The 25,489-nt window shown below is 43.1% G+C and overlaps 1 protein-coding gene across 1 annotated transcript; it reads left to right on the top strand.

Annotated features, from left to right (window-relative positions):
- Positions 1–838: 838 nt before the first annotated feature.
- Positions 839–25,266, top strand: LOC141508321 (uncharacterized). The gene is made up of 4 exons (XM_074216832.1): positions 839–955; positions 3,274–3,358; positions 13,650–14,077; positions 23,562–25,266. The coding sequence occupies exons 1-4, from the start codon at positions 839–841 to the stop codon at positions 24,315–24,317; spliced, it is 1,386 nt and encodes a 461-aa protein (XP_074072933.1). The 3' UTR covers positions 24,318–25,266.
- The last annotated feature ends 223 nt before the right edge of the window (positions 25,267–25,489 follow it).

Genomic DNA, 25,489 nt, shown 5'->3' with positions numbered 1-25,489 from the left:
TATTGATAGACTCAGGAACTATCCTGTTATACCCTCCAGATGATATTTTACTAGGCACCAAACTTTACACAGGAAGTATAGCACCCAATGGAAGGCAACCTGGAGAATACTAGTAATTGTCATTTGTATGATGCATTAGAGTCTTTAAAGAAAGCATTTAGGTTGCTTGCTCATTTAAGCTTCCCATCAAATTTATGAGGGTCTTACTAACAGTATACAAGTGGACTCTCAAAGAGGAAATTGGCATTTCCCCTACACTATAGACTCCATAATTCAGATAGAGATGTATATAACTTGTTGTAAGAGCAAAGTTCCTTTATCATTCGCAATATTCTTTTTTTTTTTTTTTTTTGCTGGGGGTCTTCTCAGCTCATTAGGCTGCAGAAAAACGTCGATAATGTTAGGGTTTGGGAAATGATCTCACCTTTCATCTCCTCCCTTCCATTTCCATTCTGATATTTTCCTAAACTTCAAGTTGTTTTTGACTACTTAGATGTTTCTATTTGTCACTCCTCATAGCTCCAGATCACACTCCTCCTTCTTGTCCTCAAAGACGTCCTCCTCTTCCCTTATTGGCTGCACCTTCATTCTCCTGATGGAAAAATGTTCTCTGGTTGTGGACATTGGCAGTACCTGTTGCAAAGTTGGCTGGTCTGGGGAAAATTTTCCTTCAATAAAAGTTCCCTCAGTTGTTGGATACTTACCCATACCAAACTCAATTTCAGACCCAAATTCTATGAGGATGAAAGTACTAACAGGCTCAAGCAATTTGCCAATTATTAGGGATCTTCCTACAGAATTTATCATCAACCGGGGTTCTATCACAAACTGGGATGCCATGGAGTTTATGTGGAGCCATATTTTTAGTGAGCTTAACACCAAGCCTACAGAACAAGCTCTGCTGGTTACAGGACTCCTACCAAGTGACAAGTATAGCCAGGAGAAGATCACAGAGGTAAGAAAATGCCTTCCTTATAAATGATTATCCCCTTTCTCCTTTTCTTACGTTGGTGTTTTAAGTGGCTGCTTTAGTCCTGTCGCTATAAAAATTAGCATCATGACTAGAACCCTAATCAGAAATGAACTTCAGAAGAAAGCAGCCAGGGTCATAATAACGGAACACATCTACTTCCTCTCAGACAGGATGAAGGAATAGAGATGTAGAGTATGGTATTGTAGATGTTGTCAGATATTGATATTGGGTCAGTTGGTTTAATTTAAGTGGTTTAAATTTTTAAAAGGAAAGATTCAAAATAAAATAGAACAAAAGTTTTCTGACTGCTCCTGTTCTCTGTCTAAAACTCTCAGTGTCTTTTCTCCACTCAACAGCCTTCCTTCTCTTTTCTCTGTCTTCAATCTGGATTTTCACCTCTTTCCTCATTGACTTTGTCCTAGGGATTCTGGGTACAGGGTCCAAGTCATTGAGGAAAGAGATGCATATGTAAGTGAGACTGTAAACATAGAAATGGCAAAATTTGATAAGAAAATGAATAATGTAAGAGGTGGGGAGGAGTTGAAGATAGAGACATAGTTTTGAGCCTGGGGGACTAGGACTTTATTCAAAATTTCCAAAAGGCAATTGGTGATTTAAGAGTGGGACTCAGAAGAGAGATCACAAATTATCCTCCACTAAGATGATAATAAAAGAGAAGATAGCACAGAGTTAAAAGAAAAGGAAGAGGACCCAGGAAAGAACAAATGCCTACAGAGGTCTAACTTTCAGAAGAAGACAGCATTAACAGTATCAAAGGTAGCATAGAGGCCAAAAGAGAATCAGAATGGAGAAAAATTCACTAGATTTGACATTTAAGAGAAAATTTTTAACTTAAAATCATTTAGTCGAATGATAAACCAAATAGCAAAAGGTTCAGAAGAAAGGGGAAAAGGAGGTGCCACTTGTATATGATATTCTCAAGAATTTTAGCCATGAATGAATGAAGAAATATAGAAATATAACTATGGGTATAGTAGGGTCAGAAAATGAATGAGGAGAGATGAGCATATTTATAGACAAATGGGAAGGAACCAACCGAAAGGGAAGGAATGAAAATAAGAGATTGGAGGGTGAATAGTGGGTACAATTGTTAGATCAAAATAAGAAGAGATGTGATTGAGGGAACTTAGAAAGGTATTGGCTAGGGAAGGTGAAGGGTCACTACTTCATGGGAAACAGAATTGAAAGAGGAGTCAATTTATGTGGCATCTGAATTATATGAGACAGAGGAGGGGGAGACAAGGGAGCTCTTAGCAAATGTTCTCAATTTTTCAATGGGACATGTGTTGACATCGTTGGCTATAAAGGTGGGACCCAGAGGAAAGACAAGATGGCTTAGAATAACTGCTATGGAGAGAGAAATGGGAATCAATTACCTTGATAGTTAAGATTAAATATTTTGTTGCTGTTGTTGTGATAGTCGGTATAGTATTGTGACTTCCTCCAGTCCTGTTCAACAGCATATGAATATGAACTAAGGCAAAGAAAATACTTTGCAAGCAACATGTCTATGAGGTCGGCTGGGATAGAATTTGCCCCACTTTAAAGATAACGAAATCATCCCAAGTAAACAGCACCGGCTCAGATTTGAATGCAGGCTCTCCTGCCTTCCTGTCCTGTGTTCTTCAGTTCTACAAGTGTAGATTAAGCACATACTTACTGCATGCCAGACACTACACCAGGTGATAGAAACATAGCAACACAAGTCAGATGGTTCCTACCCTAAGAAACTTACATCTTCTTGGGCTGGAAACCATATGTACACAGAAACAAACAAATGCATTCAGAATGATTAACTACTAATTTTTTGGTGATGTTGGGAGAAGGAGAGGCAGGAGTAGGGACTGTGAGAAGTAGAATAGGCAATGGTCTCAGTAAAGTGTGCTTGAACTGAGCTTCCAAGCAAGCAAGCTCTAAGAATTCCTAGAAGGGAGAGGAAAAGAGGAGCCAGGTTTATAGGCAAAGGAGGAGGGAGAAAGCTTCTATGATGAAAGGAGACAGAAGATGAAATGAAAGACACTTACATGAAACATTAAATAGGTAACTTTGGCCAGAACACAAACTAAGGGTTGGGAAGGGTGCATCATAAAATCATTTTAGGAAGATGAATTGAAAGCACTTATCAGGTAATTGCTCCCCCCCCCCAATCTCCCCAAATAATTTATGGGGATTGAGCCTTTGGACTCTCTTCTATGGCACAATCTCTAGTAATATATTCATTCCTTTCTGGAAAGACCCATGGTATTTTTTTTCTCTCCCCTCCCTATTCTCTTGCCTAGATCATGATGGAGACCTTCCATGTTCCATCTCTACACATTGGCAACCAGGCAGAACTTGCTTTGTTTGGCTCTGGTCTCTTGACTGGTATGGTATTAGAATGTGGAGCTGGCCTCACTCACATTGCAGCCCTCTTAGGAGGTCAAGTGATCCCTCAAGGCACAATAGTTAGTGAGCTTGCAGGGCTAGATATCAGCTCATTATTATTCAAGTCTCTGGTCAATAGAGATGCAGAAATGAAGCACTTGATTCACAGAGAAGCCATGGAGGATCTCAAGGAGAAGTTTTGTTATGTGAGCAAAAACCCTGATCAGAAGAAATCTACAGGCTTGACTTCTATGCAAAGATGGACCTCTGTCCTTCCTGATGGGATGACTGTGTCTCTTTCTGAAGAACATTTTACTTACCCTGATGTCCTCTTCAAACCTTCTCAATTTTTCTCGGTAGGAGAAGAATTGAAAGATAAAATTGTTAGATCAGCACTATCGTGTGGTTGGAATTTCAAATCTATTCTTTCTCATGTGGTTCTCTCTGGGGGCAGCACCCTTTTTCCTGGCTTCCCAGAGCGTCTTTTCCAGGAGCTGCACAGAAGTAGACATGGCTCATGGCCAAGTGATGTAATCTCCCAGCCAAATCGAATCTACCTCCCCTGGATAGGGGGCTCCATATTGTGTTGTCTGTCAACCTTCAATTCCTACTGCATAACTAGAGAAAAATACAATGAAGCAGGGGTAGCTGTACTCCAATAACATACTTTATCAAGATTTCCAGAAGAGGAACCATTTAAAGCATAATGATTCTTGGGGCATAGACAGCACTTGGTTCCTGAAAGAAGCTCACAGATTGACTCTAGGATTCCATCCCTGTGGGTTTTGTTTGTTTGCTTTAACTTTTTTCCCCTGCTGGCACTAGTTAATGTCTAAAATTTTGGCTTGTTAATGGGACTTGATTTAAACATTCAAGAAGATCTATTTTTACATGTTGATTGGGAAGTCTGGATTGAGATCCAACAGTTGTGAGATTTCAAAGTTTAGTATACATCCTCCTACTTGGAAAATGCACTTTGAGGTACTAGAAGAATATAGGGCAGGAGAGATCTCATGCCCCCACTCGAAATGAATGCTTTCTCGAGGAGGGGACGTTTCTAGTTTTTCAAAAATGAGGTTGCTACACTTTTGGAAAGGATACAATGGCAGAGAGAGAATAAATCTCTCATAGCTTGGAAAGGTCTAGGTACTTGGACTCTAGAGACCCTCAATCCCTCTTTTGAAACTGACTTGGCTTTGGTCCATCTCCCTTTATCCTTCATCCTGTTTCTTGAATCCCATCAGAGAACAGACATGTAAGTATTCTGTCCTCCTCATCAAAACTAAACTAGATCTCTTAAAGATGCTTTTCATGTCTTAACATGGTTAGAATGTGCTTAGTCTGGGGAACAATGGAGTGTTCTGGGGTGCCATGTGTCTGTGCATATGTGTTTGTGTTTCTGTGTGTGGTGTCTGTCTGCATATTGAAAAGTTAGGGAGAAGATCAGTATTTCATAGCTATGTAGTTATAGTATATATCTCTTATTGCCTAGGGGGATCCTGAGGGTTCTGCAACCCATTCCTTGTAGTATGGGAATGCAAATGTTATTTACCCAAGAGGGGAGCTGCCCAGTTTAGAAATGCCTGCTTTTAACTGTAAGTAGAAATTCAATAAAAGTAGAAACATCATGATGGCAGTTCAAGTGGTAACGGGGAAAGGAAGAACAGGCACCAAATGCTACCTGAGAGAAGGGGAGTCTGTGCTGGTGGCAGGAGTAGAAAAGGATGCCAGTCTGCTGAAATTTCAAATGAACTAGAATAGATAACAGATATTAGGCATGAGAGTTCAAGAATTCTGGATTATCTCCTAGGAATAAGGACCAAGAGGACAATGCCTCCCCTCCTCCAACTTCCCAATGGTCTCAGGAGCTATCCTGTTGTCCCCTTCAGATGATTTGACTGAATCCAGAGGAGGGCAACCTGGAGAATACTAATAACTGCCATTTGTAAGATGCATTAAAGCTTTGAAAGAAAGAACGTTGATTATTTGCTCATTTGAACTTCTGTCATTCTATGAATGATCTTATCACCTCTTTATAAATGGGAAAACCAAGATTCTAAAAATTTATCAGTAGTGGCTCAGCTTGTGTATTAAGGATGGATTTGAACCCAGACATTTGGGGGTAATGCAATGCAAACATCTTTTGATGGGCCTGAGAATGAGGTAAGAGAAAAGCATAGGGAGGGACACAATTAGTATAAAGATCTCATAAAAGTGAGATTAGACTTCTTCATTGTCTCCAGTATGCTGTTAGAGGAAATGAGTGCATAAATTTCATGATTTTTTTTCTTATAAGGAAACTATTTCTGACCCCTGGAGTTGGACTTCATTAGGACTGAAGGACTTTCAATCAGGTGAAAGCTGTTCAGATTAAGATAAATAAAAATTTTCACCAAGAAAACCAGAACTGGGAGCATCTAAGCAGTCATCTGGTACAACTTATTTTTATTCTTTTATTATAACATTTTTGTGTAAGACAATAGGGTTAAGTGGCTTGCCCAAGGTCACACAGCTAGGTAATTATTAAGTGTCTGAGGTTGGTTTGAACTTGGGTCCTCCTGATTCCAGTGCAGGTACGCTATCCACTGCAGCACCTAAGTGTCTGGTACAACTTATCCCTTATCTGGTACAACTTATATCTGGGCAGAAATTCCTTAGGGTATTCTCAGTGGGAGTTGGAGGTGTTCATCCAAGAGAATAGACTGGTAATATTTGATTAAATTTCTTCAGTTCCTTTTCCCCTATCCATTCCCTGTTTGGGTCTAGTATCCTATACTCATGGTCAGGGAGTAGATAGGAAATGTTTCATCTTGATATAATATAGTGAGAAGTCCTTAGTATATCTGCACATCCCATGATTTTATGGGAGTTTAAGATTCTTTACCTTTGTTTGGAGAACTTGGCTTATTTCCTCAAATCCGATCACATTTCTCTAATTCTAGGTTTTCTTAGTTCTCTTATACTCACAACTCGCCAAGAATGAGGCATTCATTAAATATTTGTGAACTACACTGTGGGAGGTGTTGGAGATGCAGGAGGAGCTGGGGATGATTAGGGTAGGGAAGGGAGAAGGTTTAGGAAGGGGCAGATTTAGTTTAAAAGAGAGATTAAGTTTATTTGGAGTTCTATGGTCTTGAACTAGTAAATTGAGCACACAACTTTTAGTTAATATAAGAAAAATCTTTTTGACCCCTGAGGCTAGGGATGTGCTCTTAAATGATTAGCATTTGATTCTCAGGGAATAAAACGCCATATATAATATACTTTTATACTTAATCTCTATGACTTTTTTTTTTTTAACGTTTTGGCAAGGCAATGGGGTTAAGTGGCTTGCCCAAGGCCACAGAGCTAGGTAATTATTAAGTGTCTGGGGCTGGATTTGAACCCAGGTACTCCTGACTCCAAGGCCAGTGCTTTATCCACTATGCAACCTAGCCTCCCCATCTCTGACTTTCTTAAACCTAGCTAATCTAATCAAAACAAAAACAAAAAATTAAGCTCCTAATTGAAGCATTTGACAATTTCCATAATATAAATGTGCATTGCAAATTTAACAATCAGCTCTTGGGTAGATACAAGCTGGTTCCAGAATCCTTCTGCCTAGAATTGCTCTGGAATAGCAAGAACTTCATCATAGAAGAAGCACTAGATGTCACAGTGAATATAGGTTAGCCCTTGAGTGAACCTCCAACTCGGTCTCAGGTTAGCCCTTGAGTGAACCTCCAACTCGGTCTCAGGTTAGCCCTTGAGTGAACCTCCAACTCGGTCTCAGGTTAGCCCTTGAGTGAACCTCCAACTCGGTCTCAGGTTAGCCCTTGAGTGAACCTCCAACTCGGTCTCAGGTTAGCCCTTGAGTGAACCTCCAACTCGGTCTCAGGTTAGCCCTTGAGTGAACCTCCAACTCGGTCTCAGGTTAGCCCTTGAGTGAACCTCCAACTCGGTCTCAGGTTAGCCCTTGAGTGAACCTCCAACTCGGTCTCAGGTTAGCCCTTGAGTGAACCTCCAACTCGGTCTCAGGTTAGCCCTTGAGTGAACCTCCAACTCGGTCTCAGGTTAGCCCTTGAGTGAACCTCCAACTCGGTCTCAGGTTAGCCCTTGAGTGAACCTCCAACTCGGTCTCAGGTTAGCCCTTGAGTGAACCTCCAACTCGGTCTCAGGTTAGCCCTTGAGTGAACCTCCAACTCGGTCTCAGGTTAGCCCTTGAGTGAACCTCCAACTCGGTCTCAGGTTAGCCCTTGAGTGAACCTCCAACTCGGTCTCAGGTTAGCCCTTGAGTGAACCTCCAACTCGGTCTCAGGTTAGCCCTTGAGTGAACCTCCAACTCGGTCTCAGGTTAGCCCTTGAGTGAACCTCCAACTCGGTCTCAGGTTAGCCCTTGAGTGAACCTCCAACTCGGTCTCAGGTTAGCCCTTGAGTGAACCTCCAACTCGGTCTCAGGTTAGCCCTTGAGTGAACCTCCAACTCGGTCTCAGGTTAGCCCTTGAGTGAACCTCCAACTCGGTCTCAGGTTAGCCCTTGAGTGAACCTCCAACTCGGTCTCAGGTTAGCCCTTGAGTGAACCTCCAACTCGGTCTCAGGTTAGCCCTTGAGTGAACCTCCAACTCGGTCTCAGGTTAGCCCTTGAGTGAACCTCCAACTCGGTCTCAGGTTAGCCCTTGAGTGAACCTCCAACTCGGTCTCAGGTTAGCCCTTGAGTGAACCTCCAACTCGGTCTCAGGTTAGCCCTTGAGTGAACCTCCAACTCGGTCTCAGGTTAGCCCTTGAGTGAACCTCCAACTCGGTCTCAGGTTAGCCCTTGAGTGAACCTCCAACTCGGTCTCAGGTTAGCCCTTGAGTGAACCTCCAACTCGGTCTCAGGTTAGCCCTTGAGTGAACCTCCAACTCGGTCTCAGGTTAGCCCTTGAGTGAACCTCCAACTCGGTCTCAGGTTAGCCCTTGAGTGAACCTCCAACTCGGTCTCAGGTTAGCCCTTGAGTGAACCTCCAACTCGGTCTCAGGTTAGCCCTTGAGTGAACCTCCAACTCGGTCTCAGGTTAGCCCTTGAGTGAACCTCCAACTCGGTCTCAGGTTAGCCCTTGAGTGAACCTCCAACTCGGTCTCAGGTTAGCCCTTGAGTGAACCTCCAACTCGGTCTCAGGTTAGCCCTTGAGTGAACCTCCAACTCGGTCTCAGGTTAGCCCTTGAGTGAACCTCCAACTCGGTCTCAGGTTAGCCCTTGAGTGAACCTCCAACTCGGTCTCAGGTTAGCCCTTGAGTGAACCTCCAACTCGGTCTCAGGTTAGCCCTTGAGTGAACCTCCAACTCGGTCTCAGGTTAGCCCTTGAGTGAACCTCCAACTCGGTCTCAGGTTAGCCCTTGAGTGAACCTCCAACTCGGTCTCAGGTTAGCCCTTGAGTGAACCTCCAACTCGGTCTCAGGTTAGCCCTTGAGTGAACCTCCAACTCGGTCTCAGGTTAGCCCTTGAGTGAACCTCCAACTCGGTCTCAGGTTAGCCCTTGAGTGAACCTCCAACTCGGTCTCAGGTTAGCCCTTGAGTGAACCTCCAACTCGGTCTCAGGTTAGCCCTTGAGTGAACCTCCAACTCGGTCTCAGGTTAGCCCTTGAGTGAACCTCCAACTCGGTCTCAGGTTAGCCCTTGAGTGAACCTCCAACTCGGTCTCAGGTTAGCCCTTGAGTGAACCTCCAACTCGGTCTCAGGTTAGCCCTTGAGTGAACCTCCAACTCGGTCTCAGGTTAGCCCTTGAGTGAACCTCCAACTCGGTCTCAGGTTAGCCCTTGAGTGAACCTCCAACTCGGTCTCAGGTTAGCCCTTGAGTGAACCTCCAACTCGGTCTCAGGTTAGCCCTTGAGTGAACCTCCAACTCGGTCTCAGGTTAGCCCTTGAGTGAACCTCCAACTCGGTCTCAGGTTAGCCCTTGAGTGAACCTCCAACTCGGTCTCAGGTTAGCCCTTGAGTGAACCTCCAACTCGGTCTCAGGTTAGCCCTTGAGTGAACCTCCAACTCGGTCTCAGGTTAGCCCTTGAGTGAACCTCCAACTCGGTCTCAGGTTAGCCCTTGAGTGAACCTCCAACTCGGTCTCAGGTTAGCCCTTGAGTGAACCTCCAACTCGGTCTCAGGTTAGCCCTTGAGTGAACCTCCAACTCGGTCTCAGGTTAGCCCTTGAGTGAACCTCCAACTCGGTCTCAGGTTAGCCCTTGAGTGAACCTCCAACTCGGTCTCAGGTTAGCCCTTGAGTGAACCTCCAACTCGGTCTCAGGTTAGCCCTTGAGTGAACCTCCAACTCGGTCTCAGGTTAGCCCTTGAGTGAACCTCCAACTCGGTCTCAGGTTAGCCCTTGAGTGAACCTCCAACTCGGTCTCAGGTTAGCCCTTGAGTGAACCTCCAACTCGGTCTCAGGTTAGCCCTTGAGTGAACCTCCAACTCGGTCTCAGGTTAGCCCTTGAGTGAACCTCCAACTCGGTCTCAGGTTAGCCCTTGAGTGAACCTCCAACTCGGTCTCAGGTTAGCCCTTGAGTGAACCTCCAACTCGGTCTCAGGTTAGCCCTTGAGTGAACCTCCAACTCGGTCTCAGGTTAGCCCTTGAGTGAACCTCCAACTCGGTCTCAGGTTAGCCCTTGAGTGAACCTCCAACTCGGTCTCAGGTTAGCCCTTGAGTGAACCTCCAACTCGGTCTCAGGTTAGCCCTTGAGTGAACCTCCAACTCGGTCTCAGGTTAGCCCTTGAGTGAACCTCCAACTCGGTCTCAGGTTAGCCCTTGAGTGAACCTCCAACTCGGTCTCAGGTTAGCCCTTGAGTGAACCTCCAACTCGGTCTCAGGTTAGCCCTTGAGTGAACCTCCAACTCGGTCTCAGGTTAGCCCTTGAGTGAACCTCCAACTCGGTCTCAGGTTAGCCCTTGAGTGAACCTCCAACTCGGTCTCAGGTTAGCCCTTGAGTGAACCTCCAACTCGGTCTCAGGTTAGCCCTTGAGTGAACCTCCAACTCGGTCTCAGGTTAGCCCTTGAGTGAACCTCCAACTCGGTCTCAGGTTAGCCCTTGAGTGAACCTCCAACTCGGTCTCAGGTTAGCCCTTGAGTGAACCTCCAACTCGGTCTCAGGTTAGCCCTTGAGTGAACCTCCAACTCGGTCTCAGGTTAGCCCTTGAGTGAACCTCCAACTCGGTCTCAGGTTAGCCCTTGAGTGAACCTCCAACTCGGTCTCAGGTTAGCCCTTGAGTGAACCTCCAACTCGGTCTCAGGTTAGCCCTTGAGTGAACCTCCAACTCGGTCTCAGGTTAGCCCTTGAGTGAACCTCCAACTCGGTCTCAGGTTAGCCCTTGAGTGAACCTCCAACTCGGTCTCAGGTTAGCCCTTGAGTGAACCTCCAACTCGGTCTCAGGTTAGCCCTTGAGTGAACCTCCAACTCGGTCTCAGGTTAGCCCTTGAGTGAACCTCCAACTCGGTCTCAGGTTAGCCCTTGAGTGAACCTCCAACTCGGTCTCAGGTTAGCCCTTGAGTGAACCTCCAACTCGGTCTCAGGTTAGCCCTTGAGTGAACCTCCAACTCGGTCTCAGGTTAGCCCTTGAGTGAACCTCCAACTCGGTCTCAGGTTAGCCCTTGAGTGAACCTCCAACTCGGTCTCAGGTTAGCCCTTGAGTGAACCTCCAACTCGGTCTCAGGTTAGCCCTTGAGTGAACCTCCAACTCGGTCTCAGGTTAGCCCTTGAGTGAACCTCCAACTCGGTCTCAGGTTAGCCCTTGAGTGAACCTCCAACTCGGTCTCAGGTTAGCCCTTGAGTGAACCTCCAACTCGGTCTCAGGTTAGCCCTTGAGTGAACCTCCAACTCGGTCTCAGGTTAGCCCTTGAGTGAACCTCCAACTCGGTCTCAGGTTAGCCCTTGAGTGAACCTCCAACTCGGTCTCAGGTTAGCCCTTGAGTGAACCTCCAACTCGGTCTCAGGTTAGCCCTTGAGTGAACCTCCAACTCGGTCTCAGGTTAGCCCTTGAGTGAACCTCCAACTCGGTCTCAGGTTAGCCCTTGAGTGAACCTCCAACTCGGTCTCAGGTTAGCCCTTGAGTGAACCTCCAACTCGGTCTCAGGTTAGCCCTTGAGTGAACCTCCAACTCGGTCTCAGGTTAGCCCTTGAGTGAACCTCCAACTCGGTCTCAGGTTAGCCCTTGAGTGAACCTCCAACTCGGTCTCAGGTTAGCCCTTGAGTGAACCTCCAACTCGGTCTCAGGTTAGCCCTTGAGTGAACCTCCAACTCGGTCTCAGGTTAGCCCTTGAGTGAACCTCCAACTCGGTCTCAGGTTAGCCCTTGAGTGAACCTCCAACTCGGTCTCAGGTTAGCCCTTGAGTGAACCTCCAACTCGGTCTCAGGTTAGCCCTTGAGTGAACCTCCAACTCGGTCTCAGGTTAGCCCTTGAGTGAACCTCCAACTCGGTCTCAGGTTAGCCCTTGAGTGAACCTCCAACTCGGTCTCAGGTTAGCCCTTGAGTGAACCTCCAACTCGGTCTCAGGTTAGCCCTTGAGTGAACCTCCAACTCGGTCTCAGGTTAGCCCTTGAGTGAACCTCCAACTCGGTCTCAGGTTAGCCCTTGAGTGAACCTCCAACTCGGTCTCAGGTTAGCCCTTGAGTGAACCTCCAACTCGGTCTCAGGTTAGCCCTTGAGTGAACCTCCAACTCGGTCTCAGGTTAGCCCTTGAGTGAACCTCCAACTCGGTCTCAGGTTAGCCCTTGAGTGAACCTCCAACTCGGTCTCAGGTTAGCCCTTGAGTGAACCTCCAACTCGGTCTCAGGTTAGCCCTTGAGTGAACCTCCAACTCGGTCTCAGGTTAGCCCTTGAGTGAACCTCCAACTCGGTCTCAGGTTAGCCCTTGAGTGAACCTCCAACTCGGTCTCAGGTTAGCCCTTGAGTGAACCTCCAACTCGGTCTCAGGTTAGCCCTTGAGTGAACCTCCAACTCGGTCTCAGGTTAGCCCTTGAGTGAACCTCCAACTCGGTCTCAGGTTAGCCCTTGAGTGAACCTCCAACTCGGTCTCAGGTTAGCCCTTGAGTGAACCTCCAACTCGGTCTCAGGTTAGCCCTTGAGTGAACCTCCAACTCGGTCTCAGGTTAGCCCTTGAGTGAACCTCCAACTCGGTCTCAGACAGAGTTAGTTAGTCTCTGTTTGCTTCAATGTCCTCAACTGTAAAATGGGAATAATAACAGCATCTATCTCCCAGGGATGTTGTGAGGATAAAATGATATATTTGTGAAGTGCATAGTACAGTACTTGGCATATTTATAATTCTATTATTACAATGTTATTATCCTTATTATTAGAGTGCATATCAATTAATTGGTCTTTAGGTTGAATTGAGCTTTAGCTAATGAGTGTGATGTTGAGAAAACTAGTATGGTCTCATCTTTATGCTGAAAATTAGTAAACGAAAAATGTAACAATTAAATCATTTTTCTCTGTGGCCAGAGTCCAATAAGTTTCTTCTCAAGGACTTACTTCATCTTTTTCTAATCATTCTAGTCCTAGTTACCCGGTTTGATCTGGCTATTGCAGGGATTGGAATTTGATGCTAAAAATAAGAGAAAGCAGAAATTTATTGTGTTGTACCCAACTCAGGACTAAGAAGGTTGAGGTTCTATGTTTGAGGACCTTATAGACTCACTTTGTTTCTGAAATGAATCTGTCTACATTAGATGTCATACATAGAAGACAACAGGTTTTTGTGGGTGATCACTTCTCACCTAGACAACTGACCTTTCCTTTTGCTCTCTTCCCTCCACTTAGGTTACACCATAATCCTAGAGGAAGTTGATACTTGGAGTTCTTGCTGTATGACTGCAGACAAACTAAATTCCATAATTATTCCCTTCCCTTTAAAAAGGGACCTGACACTTCAGGTAGAACTGCTCAGTAGGCTGATAACCTGGAAACACATCTAGCCAAAATGCTTATTCTTTAAAAGAGAAGCATGGCATATCAGTGGGGAAAGTTTTCTTAGAGTCTCTGATCAAATCCACTACTTCTTCTGGAGAAGGAAGCAGGTCCAGAGGAGGTAAGAGACATGTCCAGGGTCATAAAACTAGAATTGATTGAACCAGATGCCATTCTTAGTATACTGACTCCCAAGCTCAGTGTTCTTAGAAGTTTCTGTGTGAAATGGCTAAAGGTATCCTTGGATGGATTGGAGAAGATTCTCTCTCCACCTTCCAATTCAAGTTCTGATGTTTTCCCACACTCAAAATGATTTTTTTTTTTTTTTGCTGAGGGTTTTCTCTGTTATCTTTCTGTTCTGTTTGTTGTCTTTTAAAGTTCCAGGTTACGCCCACTGTACCTGCTCACAGATACCCTTCTTGTTCCTTATTGACTTCACCTTTATTTTCTTGATGGAAGAGGTTTCTGTAGTCATTGATATTGGCAGTGACTGGTGCAGAGCTGGCCCGGGAGGAAGAAACCACCCCAGAATAGCAGTTCCTGAAGTCATTGGATACCAGTCCCACCCAGAGAATCCAGGACCAAGTAATCCACCAAAAAGGAAAATTGTAGGCCATATTAACTTGCCCCTACTCAGGCAAATACCTACTGAGTTTCTCATCCAACGAGGTCAGGTCATAAATTGGGATAACTTGGAGACTATTTTGAAATATACTTATGATCTCCTTGGGCTCAAGACTGAGGACCATCCGGTGCTGCTTACGGGATTTCTATCAAATGAGAATGATCGGAAGAAGTTGATAGAGGTAAGATGGAATATGCTTCTCCTTCCATTTCTTTTCTTGAATTTCCAAGGTTTGTTGCTTTAGCTCTATAACTAAAAGTGTCTTTTAAATTTTTTTTTTATTTATTTAAGGCAAAGGGCTTAAGTGACTTGTCCAAGATCCTACAACTAGGCAATTATTAAATGTCTGAAGTCATATTTGAACTCAAGTCCTCCTCATTCCAGGACTGGTGCTCTATCTGCTGTGTCACTTAGCTGCCCTAAAGATTATCTTCTCAGTACTGTGACTAGATTTCTAAACAGAAGTGAGATTAGGAAAAACAGTTATGGGGCTTCTTTCCTCTGCCATTTTGTCCTGGGGAGCTAGATGGCACAGTGTTTTGATAGCTTGGAGTCAGGATGTCAGGAGTTCGAATCCAGTCTCCAGATACTTGATACTCACTGGCTGTGTCCGGTGGGCAAGTCACTTAGCCCTGAATGCTTCACATCCAGGGCTATCTCAAATCATCCTGATTCATATCTGGCCACTGGATCCAGATGGCTCTGGAGGAGAAAGTAAGGCTGGTGACTTCGCACAGCATCCCTCTCACTCAAGTCTAATAATGTGCTTATTGTGACATCACCTCTCTGATGCCATGGTCTTCAAGAATGAAGGACAAACAAACATCATCATCATCATCATCATTTTGCCCAGGGACAGTTGCCCTTGGGATGCTGAGAGCAGATCCCAAGAAAGCAAGATCACTGAGTGAGGAGAAGATGAACCAGAATGGGAAAGATAAGGCCAACTATTGATTAGATAAGAGGTTTGAGGGCTTCTAGTGGAGAACTGGAACACGTCAATTCAGCAAGCATGCTTTATTGTCTCTTGTTTTTCTAATAGTCATTTCCCTTTCAGTGCAGCCTCCTCTTTGAACTCTTCCTCTTAACAGTGGAAAAACATTTAAACAAAACCAATTGACACAGTAATTGTCTGATGGCATATACTGTATTTAACCTCTCTTATCCCTCACCCTGAGAGAAGGCAGGTGTGGTCCCTTACTTCTTTGGGTCTGATTTTTGTTCCTTTGATAACATCAGAGTCTAAAGACCTTTCTAGTGGCATTATTTCTATTATTTAGCAAACCTAGGAAATCTGTCCTTTGTCTAGCATTGTGGATACTACCATAGAAACAACCAGGTCCTTTCTTCAGGGAGCTTAAAAAGGAATAGATGGAAAGACCTTTTTAAAAACAACTACAATGACAATAGCTTGGTAGGGTATAGTGGGCATATTGAAGATGAAGAAGAGAAGGATGATCAGGAAAAATTTCCTGGGACAGAATAGTACTTGAGTTGGTCCCTGGAGGAAGGGAGTGACCTCTTGGATCCCTTTACCTGAGTCTATTTTCTCCTTTCAACTTGGAGGAAATTAGATCAATGGAGCTCTTTCACATTTCCTCTCATTTTCTTTTTCTGTTTCTTTGAATAAAATAAAGATCTGAAATTTTGTTAGTATGGAATTCCCTTAATTTCTAATGTAGATCTCTAGCTATTAGTTTCTTTGTATGTAATTTCTGTTTGTTTCCAGACTAACTCATTTGGAATCAAATGGCAAGTTTCTGGGTCAATTTAGCTGGTTGGTGGCCAAAATGGAATTTGAATTCAGCCCCTAAATGACCTTTGTCATTTGACATAGGGGAGAGGATATTGCCAATGAATGTGACATTGTAAGCTGGACTCTTGGAGCTAGCTTGGCAAAACCCTTTGGAGGACAGGGGTACAAATAATAAAAAATATTCCATCTTTGATGGGGAATCCACTTTCTATCTCTCTTGTTCTTTGAGGTCAGAGGACCTGGACTAGATTCTTTCCCCATCCCTATTTTGGTCATTTTACTGTCACCAAACTTCACTTATGGTGACACACTACTTTTATGATCCTTCACCTCTCTGCACTTGAGCTTCCTCATTTGTAAAATGAGACTTTTGAACTGAGTTCTCTAACATCTTTCCCAGATCTTAATCAATAAACTTAGCCCAAATTATTTTTTTTTAGTATGGACAAAAACTATTTTCATATTCTTGATTGCTGAATGATGGATTTCTAAGCATTGGTGAAGTTGTTCATCATCAAAAAAACTTAAGTTCTATATGAGGAGTGTAATAGGGGATGAGAATACAAAGGACAGATGGCAATTTAGGTTCTTTCATTCTCTCCAGGGAGACATGTACAAATAAGTATAATAAAGATAAAATAGCTAGAAAAAGAGAAATTAGTAGTTAGGGAGAAGGAATCAGAGATTGTTACATGGAGAAAAAGGTATGTGACCTGCCTTTCAAGTCAAGAGAGTGATTTTTTTTTTTTTGAGAGAGGAGGGAGTAAATTCCAAACATTGGGCACATGGAGCTTGGAGATAGAATGTTCTATGAAGAAGAAAGAAAATTGCAGGATGACTAGACCATAGAGTACAGGAAGGGGAATGATGTAGAGTAAGGTTAGAAAGCTAGATTGACTCCAAAACTCCCAATATAGGCAAAAGGAAATCACTGAATTATTTTGTCTAAGGGAGAGATATGATCAGATCTGGTTTAAGGAAAATCTCTCTAGTAGTGGAGTGGAGGATAGAGTTTGAGACAAGGAGATTAATTAGGAAAATATTGAAATAACATAGAGGAGAAATGATGAGCCTAATTATGGCCATGTGATTGAGAGATGCTATGAAGGTCCATATAAGATTAGGTGATTGGGATACATAGGGTAAAGGGGAGTGAAGAGATAGGAATAATGCTAAGGTTATAAATTTGGGACGCTGGAAGAAAAGTGATATTCTTGATAGAAATAGTGAAATTTGGTAGGAAAAAAAGATCATGGAGAAAGATAGTGAGCTGTGTTTGAGACAGGTCAGATTTCAGATATGTCTGGGCATCCAGCTTGAAATGTCCAAGGAGGGGGGAGAGAGGGAGCTCAGAAGAGGGATTGAGGCTGGATATTGGTTGGTTGGTTCTTGTCATTTTGGTCTTCTTTGATAATGAAGGATATCACTATATTTGAAACAAATTTCAGTGTGTCCCACTGTGACTGATCAGACCAACATGAGTTTGGAATGCACTACCACAGGTTGGGCACAAATAGTCCATGTGAACACCTGGGATGGGTACTCTAAACTTATGGATCTCATGTTTTCTGTGAGCTAATTCAATTCTGCCTTCCTCACAGAGTGCAGTACCCTCACTGATTGAAGACATGATACGCTAGGTTACCCTGTGTCAGCGTCTCCCATACTGTATAATCAGTTCTAAAGTTCTTTAGTGAGACCTTCAGGGTGTCTTTGTATCATTTCTTCTGACCTCCTTGTGAACACTTGTCCTGTGTGAGTTCTCCATAAAAGTTTTTTGGACAAGCATACATCTGGTATTCTAATACTGTGTCCAATGTATCATAGTTGCAATCTCTGTAGTAATGCTGGAATGCTAGGCAGTTTAGCTCGAGTGTCTGGTATCTTCTCCTGCCAGGTGATCTTCAGAATCTTCCTAAGACAATTTAAATGGAAGTGATTCAGTTTCCTGACACAGCATGGTAGACTGTCCAGGTTTCACAGTCATATAGCAATGAGATCAGCATAACAGCTCTTCAGACCTTCAGTTTGGTAGTTAGTCTAATAACTCTTCTCTCCCACATTTTCTTTTGGAGCCTTCCAAATACTGACCTAGATCTGGCAATGCATGCATCAACATCATGGTTAATGTGTACATCTCTGGAAAGAACACTCCCAAAATAAGTGGATTTGTCCCCATACTTAAAACTTCTCCATTTGCTGTAATAAATGATTCTACATATGGATGGTGTGGTGCTGGCTGATGGAGCATTTGTGTTTTCTTGGTGTTAATTGTTAGATGAAAATTAGCACAAGCAGCAGAGAATTGATCCATACTCTGTTGCATCTCAGCTTCAGAGGCTGCATTGAGTGCACAATCATTTGCAAACAAAGGGTCATGCACAGATGCTCCCTTTAATTTGGTCTTAGCTTGTAGCCTTTTCAAATTGAACAACTTGCCATCAGTGCACGTAGCTGACCTTGAGACCATGTTCACTCTTAGTGATAACATGGCTGAAAACATACTAAAAAAGTGAGCAAGGACACATCCTTATTTCACTCCATTGATGACCTGGAAATCTTGAGACTTATCATCTCTATCCAGAACCTGGGAAAACATGTTGTCATGAAATTGACCTATAATGCTCATGAACTTCTTTGGGTAATCAAATTTTGACACAATTTTCCACAAATCCTCACAACTGATGGTGTCAAAGGCCTTGGTCAGATAGACAAATGTTGTATAAAGACCTCTGTTCTGTTCCTGAATTTTTCCTGAAGTTGTTGGGTGTAACAAACTCCATATTAACTATTCCTCAATCCCTTCTGAAGCCACACTGGCTCTCAGGGAGGTGACAATCTTCCAGGTGAAGGAGCTGCCTATTGAGAAGGACTCTGGCAAGAATCTCACCAACAATGACAAAAAGGGGAAAAAAAACCCCTGTGATTCTCACAGGACAATCTATTCCCTTTACCTTTAAAGATATAGACAATGGTGGCATCCTTGACTTTTGGGGGGGATAGCTTCTTTATGCCAAAAAAATGAAAAAATTCAGTCAGTTTTTGAATGAGCAATGGACTGGCCCCCTCCCCCCACCTTGTAGATCTCAGCTGAAATGGAATCAGGATCATATCCCTATTATCGTTGTAGATCCATCAGAACTGAGTAGTTGAGATGCACCATAGGTCTTTGGCCCATAAATAGCCTTCAGGACATCATAAAAGCATTTTGATTTGATACTGTCTAAATAAAATTGAATTTCATCTGCCTTTTTACTGAGTCAAGAATCCTGCATCTCACTAAGCTTTGTTTGTACTTCATTTTTGATGGAATTAAGTGTTGCCTTCTTAGAAATAGGATGAACTATCCTGCTAGCAAACCCTGAAGAGTTCTGATTTTTCATTTAGTAGCTTCTGTATTTCCCCATCATTTTCATCAAACTAGTCTTGGTGTTTGTGAGTGTTCTGGCCCAGATGAGCAAATGCAGTGCTGTCCACCAGATCTCTGAAAGCTGCCCACTCTTTTTCTGTTCCATTGTTGTCAACTATGTGTTGGTCCAGTTTTTCCTCCATACTGGAAACAAACTGTTTCCACTCAGAGAGACACTCTAATCTCTTGACATTAATTCTTCTAGTAATCATTTTGCCTTGGGGCCACCACTTTAGTTGAATGTGAATATTTCACTTAGTGAATATTTCACTTAGACAGGATGAGTCCAGCACTCTGCAACACACATTGCCATTGTCACTCTTACATCTCATTTGTCCCTTCTCCTTAAAATCACATAGTCTAATAGATGCCAATGTTTACTACAAGGGAATATCTAGGAAGTTTTATTGTGTTTAGATAAATGGAAGATAGTATTTGTGTTGAGAAGATCATGAGATGAACAAGTCTTCAGTAGTAGGGTGACCATTACTATTGCTGTTTCCAACTCTATTCTTCCCAAGGGCTCTCTGCCATGTCTAGTAACCTGAACCCACTCTAGCAATAAAGTCATCCAGAATTATAAGTTTGTCTTCTCTTGGTACCTTAATGATTAGGGTTATCCAGGTCTTCATAAAATTTTTCTTCGACTTTATCCGTGTTCGTCATGTTCTTGTCCTTCATTATCAAAGAAGACCAAAAGGACATCACTATGTTTTAGACACATTGCAGTGTGTTCCATGCACTACCACAGGTTAGGTACAAATAGTCCTCGTGAACACCTGGGGATGTCATGTTTTCTGTGAGCTACTTCAATTCTGCCTTCCTCATAGAGTACAGCACCCTCACTGAGGGCATGACATTCTAGGTGGCCCTGTGCCAGTGTCTCCCATGCTGTACAATCAGTTCTAAAGTTCTTCAGTGTGTCTTGATATCACTTCTTCTGACCCCCCCCCCCCCCCCCGTGAACACTTGTCCTGTGGGAGTTCTCCATAAAATATAGCAATGAAATCAGCACAAAGGCTCTATAGTTACTGATGATGGTGGCATGGCGCTTTCCTGGAAGTGGTAATCTCATTGTCATGAGCCTGTTGTTCATTTCTTTTTTTGTAGATATTCAAGAATGTCGACTAGATTTGTTTTGATTGTAAAACCTATCCCAGCTTCAGTGTTCCCCCTCACTACTTCAGAAAAATGTGTATCCAGCTCTGACTTCAGTCAGCTGGCCTTCACTTGCCAGCCTTGTTTTATTCAGGGCTACTATTTGGATATGATACGGAATTCTCTTGCAACAAGTGCTGTTCATCTTTCAGCTCTATTGGGTCTTGTGTCTTCTGTGAGTGTGTGTATGTTCCATGCACCATTGGTGAGTGAAATCTTCTTTGAAGAAGTCTTTGTAGATTTTTTTGTGTCTTGACTACACTGGGATCCCTGACTGCTGCAGTAATCAGGACAAGGTTGGGTAAGCTGACAACCTTTAGGGCACTCTTTCCAGCCCCTCCTCATATCAGGAGGTGAGCAGTGTGATCCTTAAAAGAGCTGCTCAGTCCCCCAAGGGATTGCCGAATCTCACTGCTGCTTACAGTGGGGAAAATGACCTATGACCTGGGCCAACTGTGTGACTACAGCTCCCATTGTATCAGCACCTGCTGCTTTATCACTTGCCTGTCACCACAGGACTTTGAGGAATGTTATGAGTGATGTCTATTGTTGTGTGTGTAAATTGGATTTAAGTGAGGTAGAACTACATGATATCATCTACCTCACTCTCTTTTTCAAAGTCATCATGATCCAGCATAGAAAGACAGGACAACTGGTGATGGCTATAGATGCAGTGGATGACCTTGATGTCTTCAAAAATCTAACCAAGATCTAAGCATTTTTGCAAAGGTTTATTCCCATTTTACAGATGTATAAATGAATATGGAGAGAAGACAAGAAATGTCTTCTTGATCACTCATAATTGGTAAATATTGCAACTGGTATTTGAACCCAGATTCATTAACTGTAAGACCAGGGTTCTCCAATTTTAAAAGTTTTATTATATGCCCACTAAGTACTAGGCATTGGTCTAGGGACTAACAATACATTGAAAATGAATTCATCCTCGAGGAACTTTCTTTTGTGCTAGGATGGAAAAAAAGAAACATGCAATGTGGTATAAACATACACAATAGACATGCATACAAACATATGTAAACAAATATATGTATCTTTGTCTGTCTTGTCTGTTCGTCCTGTCCATCTTGGCTGTCTGCCTGTCTGCCTATGTGGAAATAGGATGACTAAGTTTCTTATAGGCTCAAAATCTGCAAGGAAGGTGAGACAGAAGTGCTGCCCACTACAATGACTCATTAGCCTTTCAAGGGATGGCATTGACTGGGCAGTCCCATACGTGTACTCAGTGAGGTGGACATACAGATGATTATCTCATGATTTCCTGATCACCACTGGAGTGAAACAAGATATTATCATTGCTCCCATTCTTTTTAACTTGATGTTTTCAGTCATTACTGTCAAACACCTTCACTGAGGATGAGCATGGTATCAAGGTCAGCTCTGACACTGGCAGTCAATTCTTCAAGCTGAAAAGGTTAAAAGTTAAGACTAAATGGAGGGAGTTTTAGTGCATGATTTTCTGTTTGCAGATGATTGTGCACTCAATGCAGTCTTGGAAACTGAGATGCAACAAAGTATGGATCGATTCTCTGCTGCTTGTGCTAACTTTGGCCTAATAAGTAATACCAAGAAAACACAGTTGATCCATCAGCCAGCACCAACTATACATACATAGAGCTATTGATTCCTTTTGAGTACTGTTGATAAGTTCACTTATCTTGGCAGTGCACTTTACAGAGAGGTACATATTGATAATGAGGCTGACACAGGCATTACCAGAGCTGGCTTAGTATTTGGGAGATGGAAAGAAGAAACATAAGTTTGACTACCAAACTGAAGGTCTACAGAGCTGTTGTGCTGACCTCATTGCTATATGCCTGTGAAACCTGAACAATCTACCAGTGCCATGCCAGGAAACTGAATCGCTTCCATTTAAATTGTCTTGGGAAGATTCTGAAGATCACTGGGCAGGAGAGATACCTGATACAGAGGTCCTTTCTTGAGCTAAGCTGTCAAGTATTTAAACATTACTGCAGAGAGTGTAACTATGATGTGCTGACCATGTTGTGTCATTGCCAGGCATATGATTGCCAAAAAAGAACATTTTATGGATAACATTCATATGAGCAAGCACTCATAGGAGAGTCAGAAGAATTGATACAGGAACACCTTGAAGTTGCTCTCTCACACACTCTTACTCATGTGCTCTTTTCGTAAGACCATTGTCTTGCAAAGACAATGTGATTTTTGCTGAGTGATCTTCCCAAGGTTGCACAGCTAGGTAATTGTTAAGTATCTGAGGTCAGATTTGAACTCATGTTCTCCTGATTCCATAAATTGATTGGGCAGCAAGGGAGATATGGGAGGGCGGGCAGCATGGCATGCCATCATCAGAGAAGGTACTGCACTCTATGACCAAGGCAGAATTGAAGCAACTTAAAGAAAAGCACCATGAGCACCAGGTCATCTCAAATTAGAGAGTGGCTCTTTACTATTGGAATCTAGTTTTAATCCTTCACAGGGTCTTAACAGAAGCATGCATTGGTGGATTTTAAATGACACCAACATTGCTGCCAGTGTCCTTAACACTAGGGATGAGAATCCAGACCATTAGTCTAAGGCTTGCTTCTTGCGCAATATATGGAGATGTACACGGATATGTGTGGTATCTCCAGAGTCTTAGTATGTATGTATACATTCTTATGTATGTACATTTGTCCTCAGGTAGTATGCTCTAAGACTTTTGGGGTATCCTATATATTATATATGCATAACAATATGCATATACATTCAAACATATATAACCATACACACATCTGTAGCGAGTTATAAAATGAATATACAGCAATTTCTTGGTGCCAGGAAAGGTCTCATTAAAAGCTGACATTAGAGTTGATCTTTGAGTGAAATTGGGACTCCAAGAAAAGAAGGGAATAAATTCTGGGGCAAGGAAATTGTAGCTTGTAGAAAGGCATAAAGGTTGGTATATCTCCTTGAGGAAACATTAAGCGGACAAATTTGTCAGGAAAAACAAGCACATAAGGCTAAATAATTTAAGATTTGATTGGAAAGATGATTAAAGAAAAGAAAGAAGTGATCTCCCTTCAGTCATGGTTGGGGGACCCTATCTTGTAATACTTCTTGAGCCTTTGAACCCTGTCCTATGACATAGGCTCTTAGGGGTGACAGTCAGGTAGTCAGTCAAATAAGCATTTTTAAGAACTTAGAATGTGCCAGGCATTGTGTTAAGGTCTGATGGTACAAAGAAAGGCAAAATTCTGTAAGAGCTCTGCTCTCAGGGAACTCCCAGTCTACAGGGTAGGGGATATGTTCAGGCTTTTCTCAAACCCATGACTAATACTGATTTTTTTTTTTTTTCTCCAGGTGATGATGGAGACTTTTCATGTTCCATCTCTGTATGTTGGCAACCATGCTGAACTTTGTCTTTTTGGCTCAGGCTTTTTGACTGGGTTGGTCTTACACTCTGGGACTACAGTCACCTACATCACACCTGTTTGCAATGGCAGAGCCAAGCCTTTATTCACCAAGATTTTTGAGATGGCTGGGTTAGATGTCAATGTGCTACTACACAAGGTTTTGTTTAACACAGATATGAACTTGAACAGCCTATCCCAGCGGTATGATATGGACATAGTTAAAGAGAGATTATGCTATATAAGCAAACATCCTAATCAGCAAGGAAATGTCATTGACCCAATGTCCAATGTTCCTGGAGTGACTGTCCTGCCTGATGGGAAGGTCATCACCCTGGCCTCAGAATTTCGTACTTTTCCTGACATGTTCTTCTGGACCGCCCAACATGATTTGCCAAATTTGGAACTAAGCTCGGAAGTTATTGAAACAGTCATGAAGTGTGATTCAGAGGAGCATCCCAACCTCTTCTCTCATGTGGTCCTTTCTGGGGGCAATACCCTCTTCTCTGGCTTCCCAGAGCGCCTTCTCTGGGAGCTGAATACAATTAGATCCCATTGGTTCCCAGCTGAAGTTGTATCCCGGCCAAATCGAATCTACCTCTCATGGGTGGGAGGATCCATCTTGTCTCGTCTGTCAGCATTCAACAGTCAGTACTTTACCAATAAGGAATACCAAGAAGCAGTGCAAACTCTGACTATTAAATGAAAGGGCATTTGGAAGAGTTCCCCTCCATGAGAATAGATTGATGGCAATGATTGTCTGGATATGGAGGAAAAACTTGGTCCTTGAAGAAAGCTTCTTTTCTGGTTATAACATTAGGGACTGGAGGAATTGCATTTATAATCTAGGGGTCTAGATCTGGGGTTCCATTTATTCCTGACACTGGAGATGTTTTGCAATGGATCTCTGAGTAGGGGATGCAGGAAAGAATGTAACAAAAGAATGAATATGAACAGTAGTAGCTTCAGGCTGCTTCTTGGGGTGGAGGTGGGGGCTACAAGGGACAGACTGAGATCAAACACAGTTGCTACTAGATAATTAAGGTCCTCTCTGTACCCAAGTTGTTTCAGTATGAGTTATGAAATGTTCTTTGGGAGGCATGTACTTTCAATCTTTTGATAAGGGGATATGTGTAGGAAGAAAATGATTCTTTCATGACTTGGAAGGTTTGAGGTGATTGGACCCTCTAGAGAACTCTATCCCTTTGCTTGAGGCAGAGTCTTGGCTCATCCAGCATCCCCCCATCACCTCAGGGAATAAGCTTATTCAATCCCCTACAGAAATCATTTGCATAAAAAAACTAGGTTTTTTTCCCCCTCAGATTTTTGTCAGTGCCTTATCTTGGCAATCTGTGGTCAGTTTTCAGAAGTGCACGTTCTCTTGGGATGCACTATTTGGATTGTGTGTGCCCATATAGGGGGTGGATCAGTATCCACAGCCAAGGGGTTAGAGTAGAAATTCGATGTCTGGTTTAAGGAGGTGGTTTGGGATTGAGATCTCTAAACTTGGAGCTTTCCCCTTATTGCCTGGGAAGAGATTGATTGTTCTGGAGCCCATACTCCATGCTATGGGAATGGCTGTGTCATACAATTAGTCCATGCCCATGTGTCACAGGGGAGCTGTCTAATTCTGAAATGTCTTCTTTTAACTGTATGAAAACCCAATAAACTTGAAAGCATTGTGATGATGGCTTAGATGGTAAGGAAGGTAAAAGTGGGAAGGACTCTTCCTAAGAGTGGGGGGGGGGCACTGATGATGGGGGTGGTAGGATGTCAGCCCTGGAGCACAAGGACTGAAGGAGGATCAATGACAGGGCTTTGGATATCTTATGATCCTATGTCTGTACACAACTCTACACAATTTTGCTTGCACATAGA

The sequence above is a fragment of the Macrotis lagotis genome, chromosome 1 (genome assembly GCF_037893015.1).
Source record: "Macrotis lagotis isolate mMagLag1 chromosome 1, bilby.v1.9.chrom.fasta, whole genome shotgun sequence".
NCBI lineage: Eukaryota > Metazoa > Chordata > Mammalia > Peramelemorphia > Peramelidae > Macrotis > Macrotis lagotis.
The sequence above is the reverse complement of the archived record's forward strand: the minus strand, read 5'-3'. Positions and strand labels throughout refer to the sequence as shown.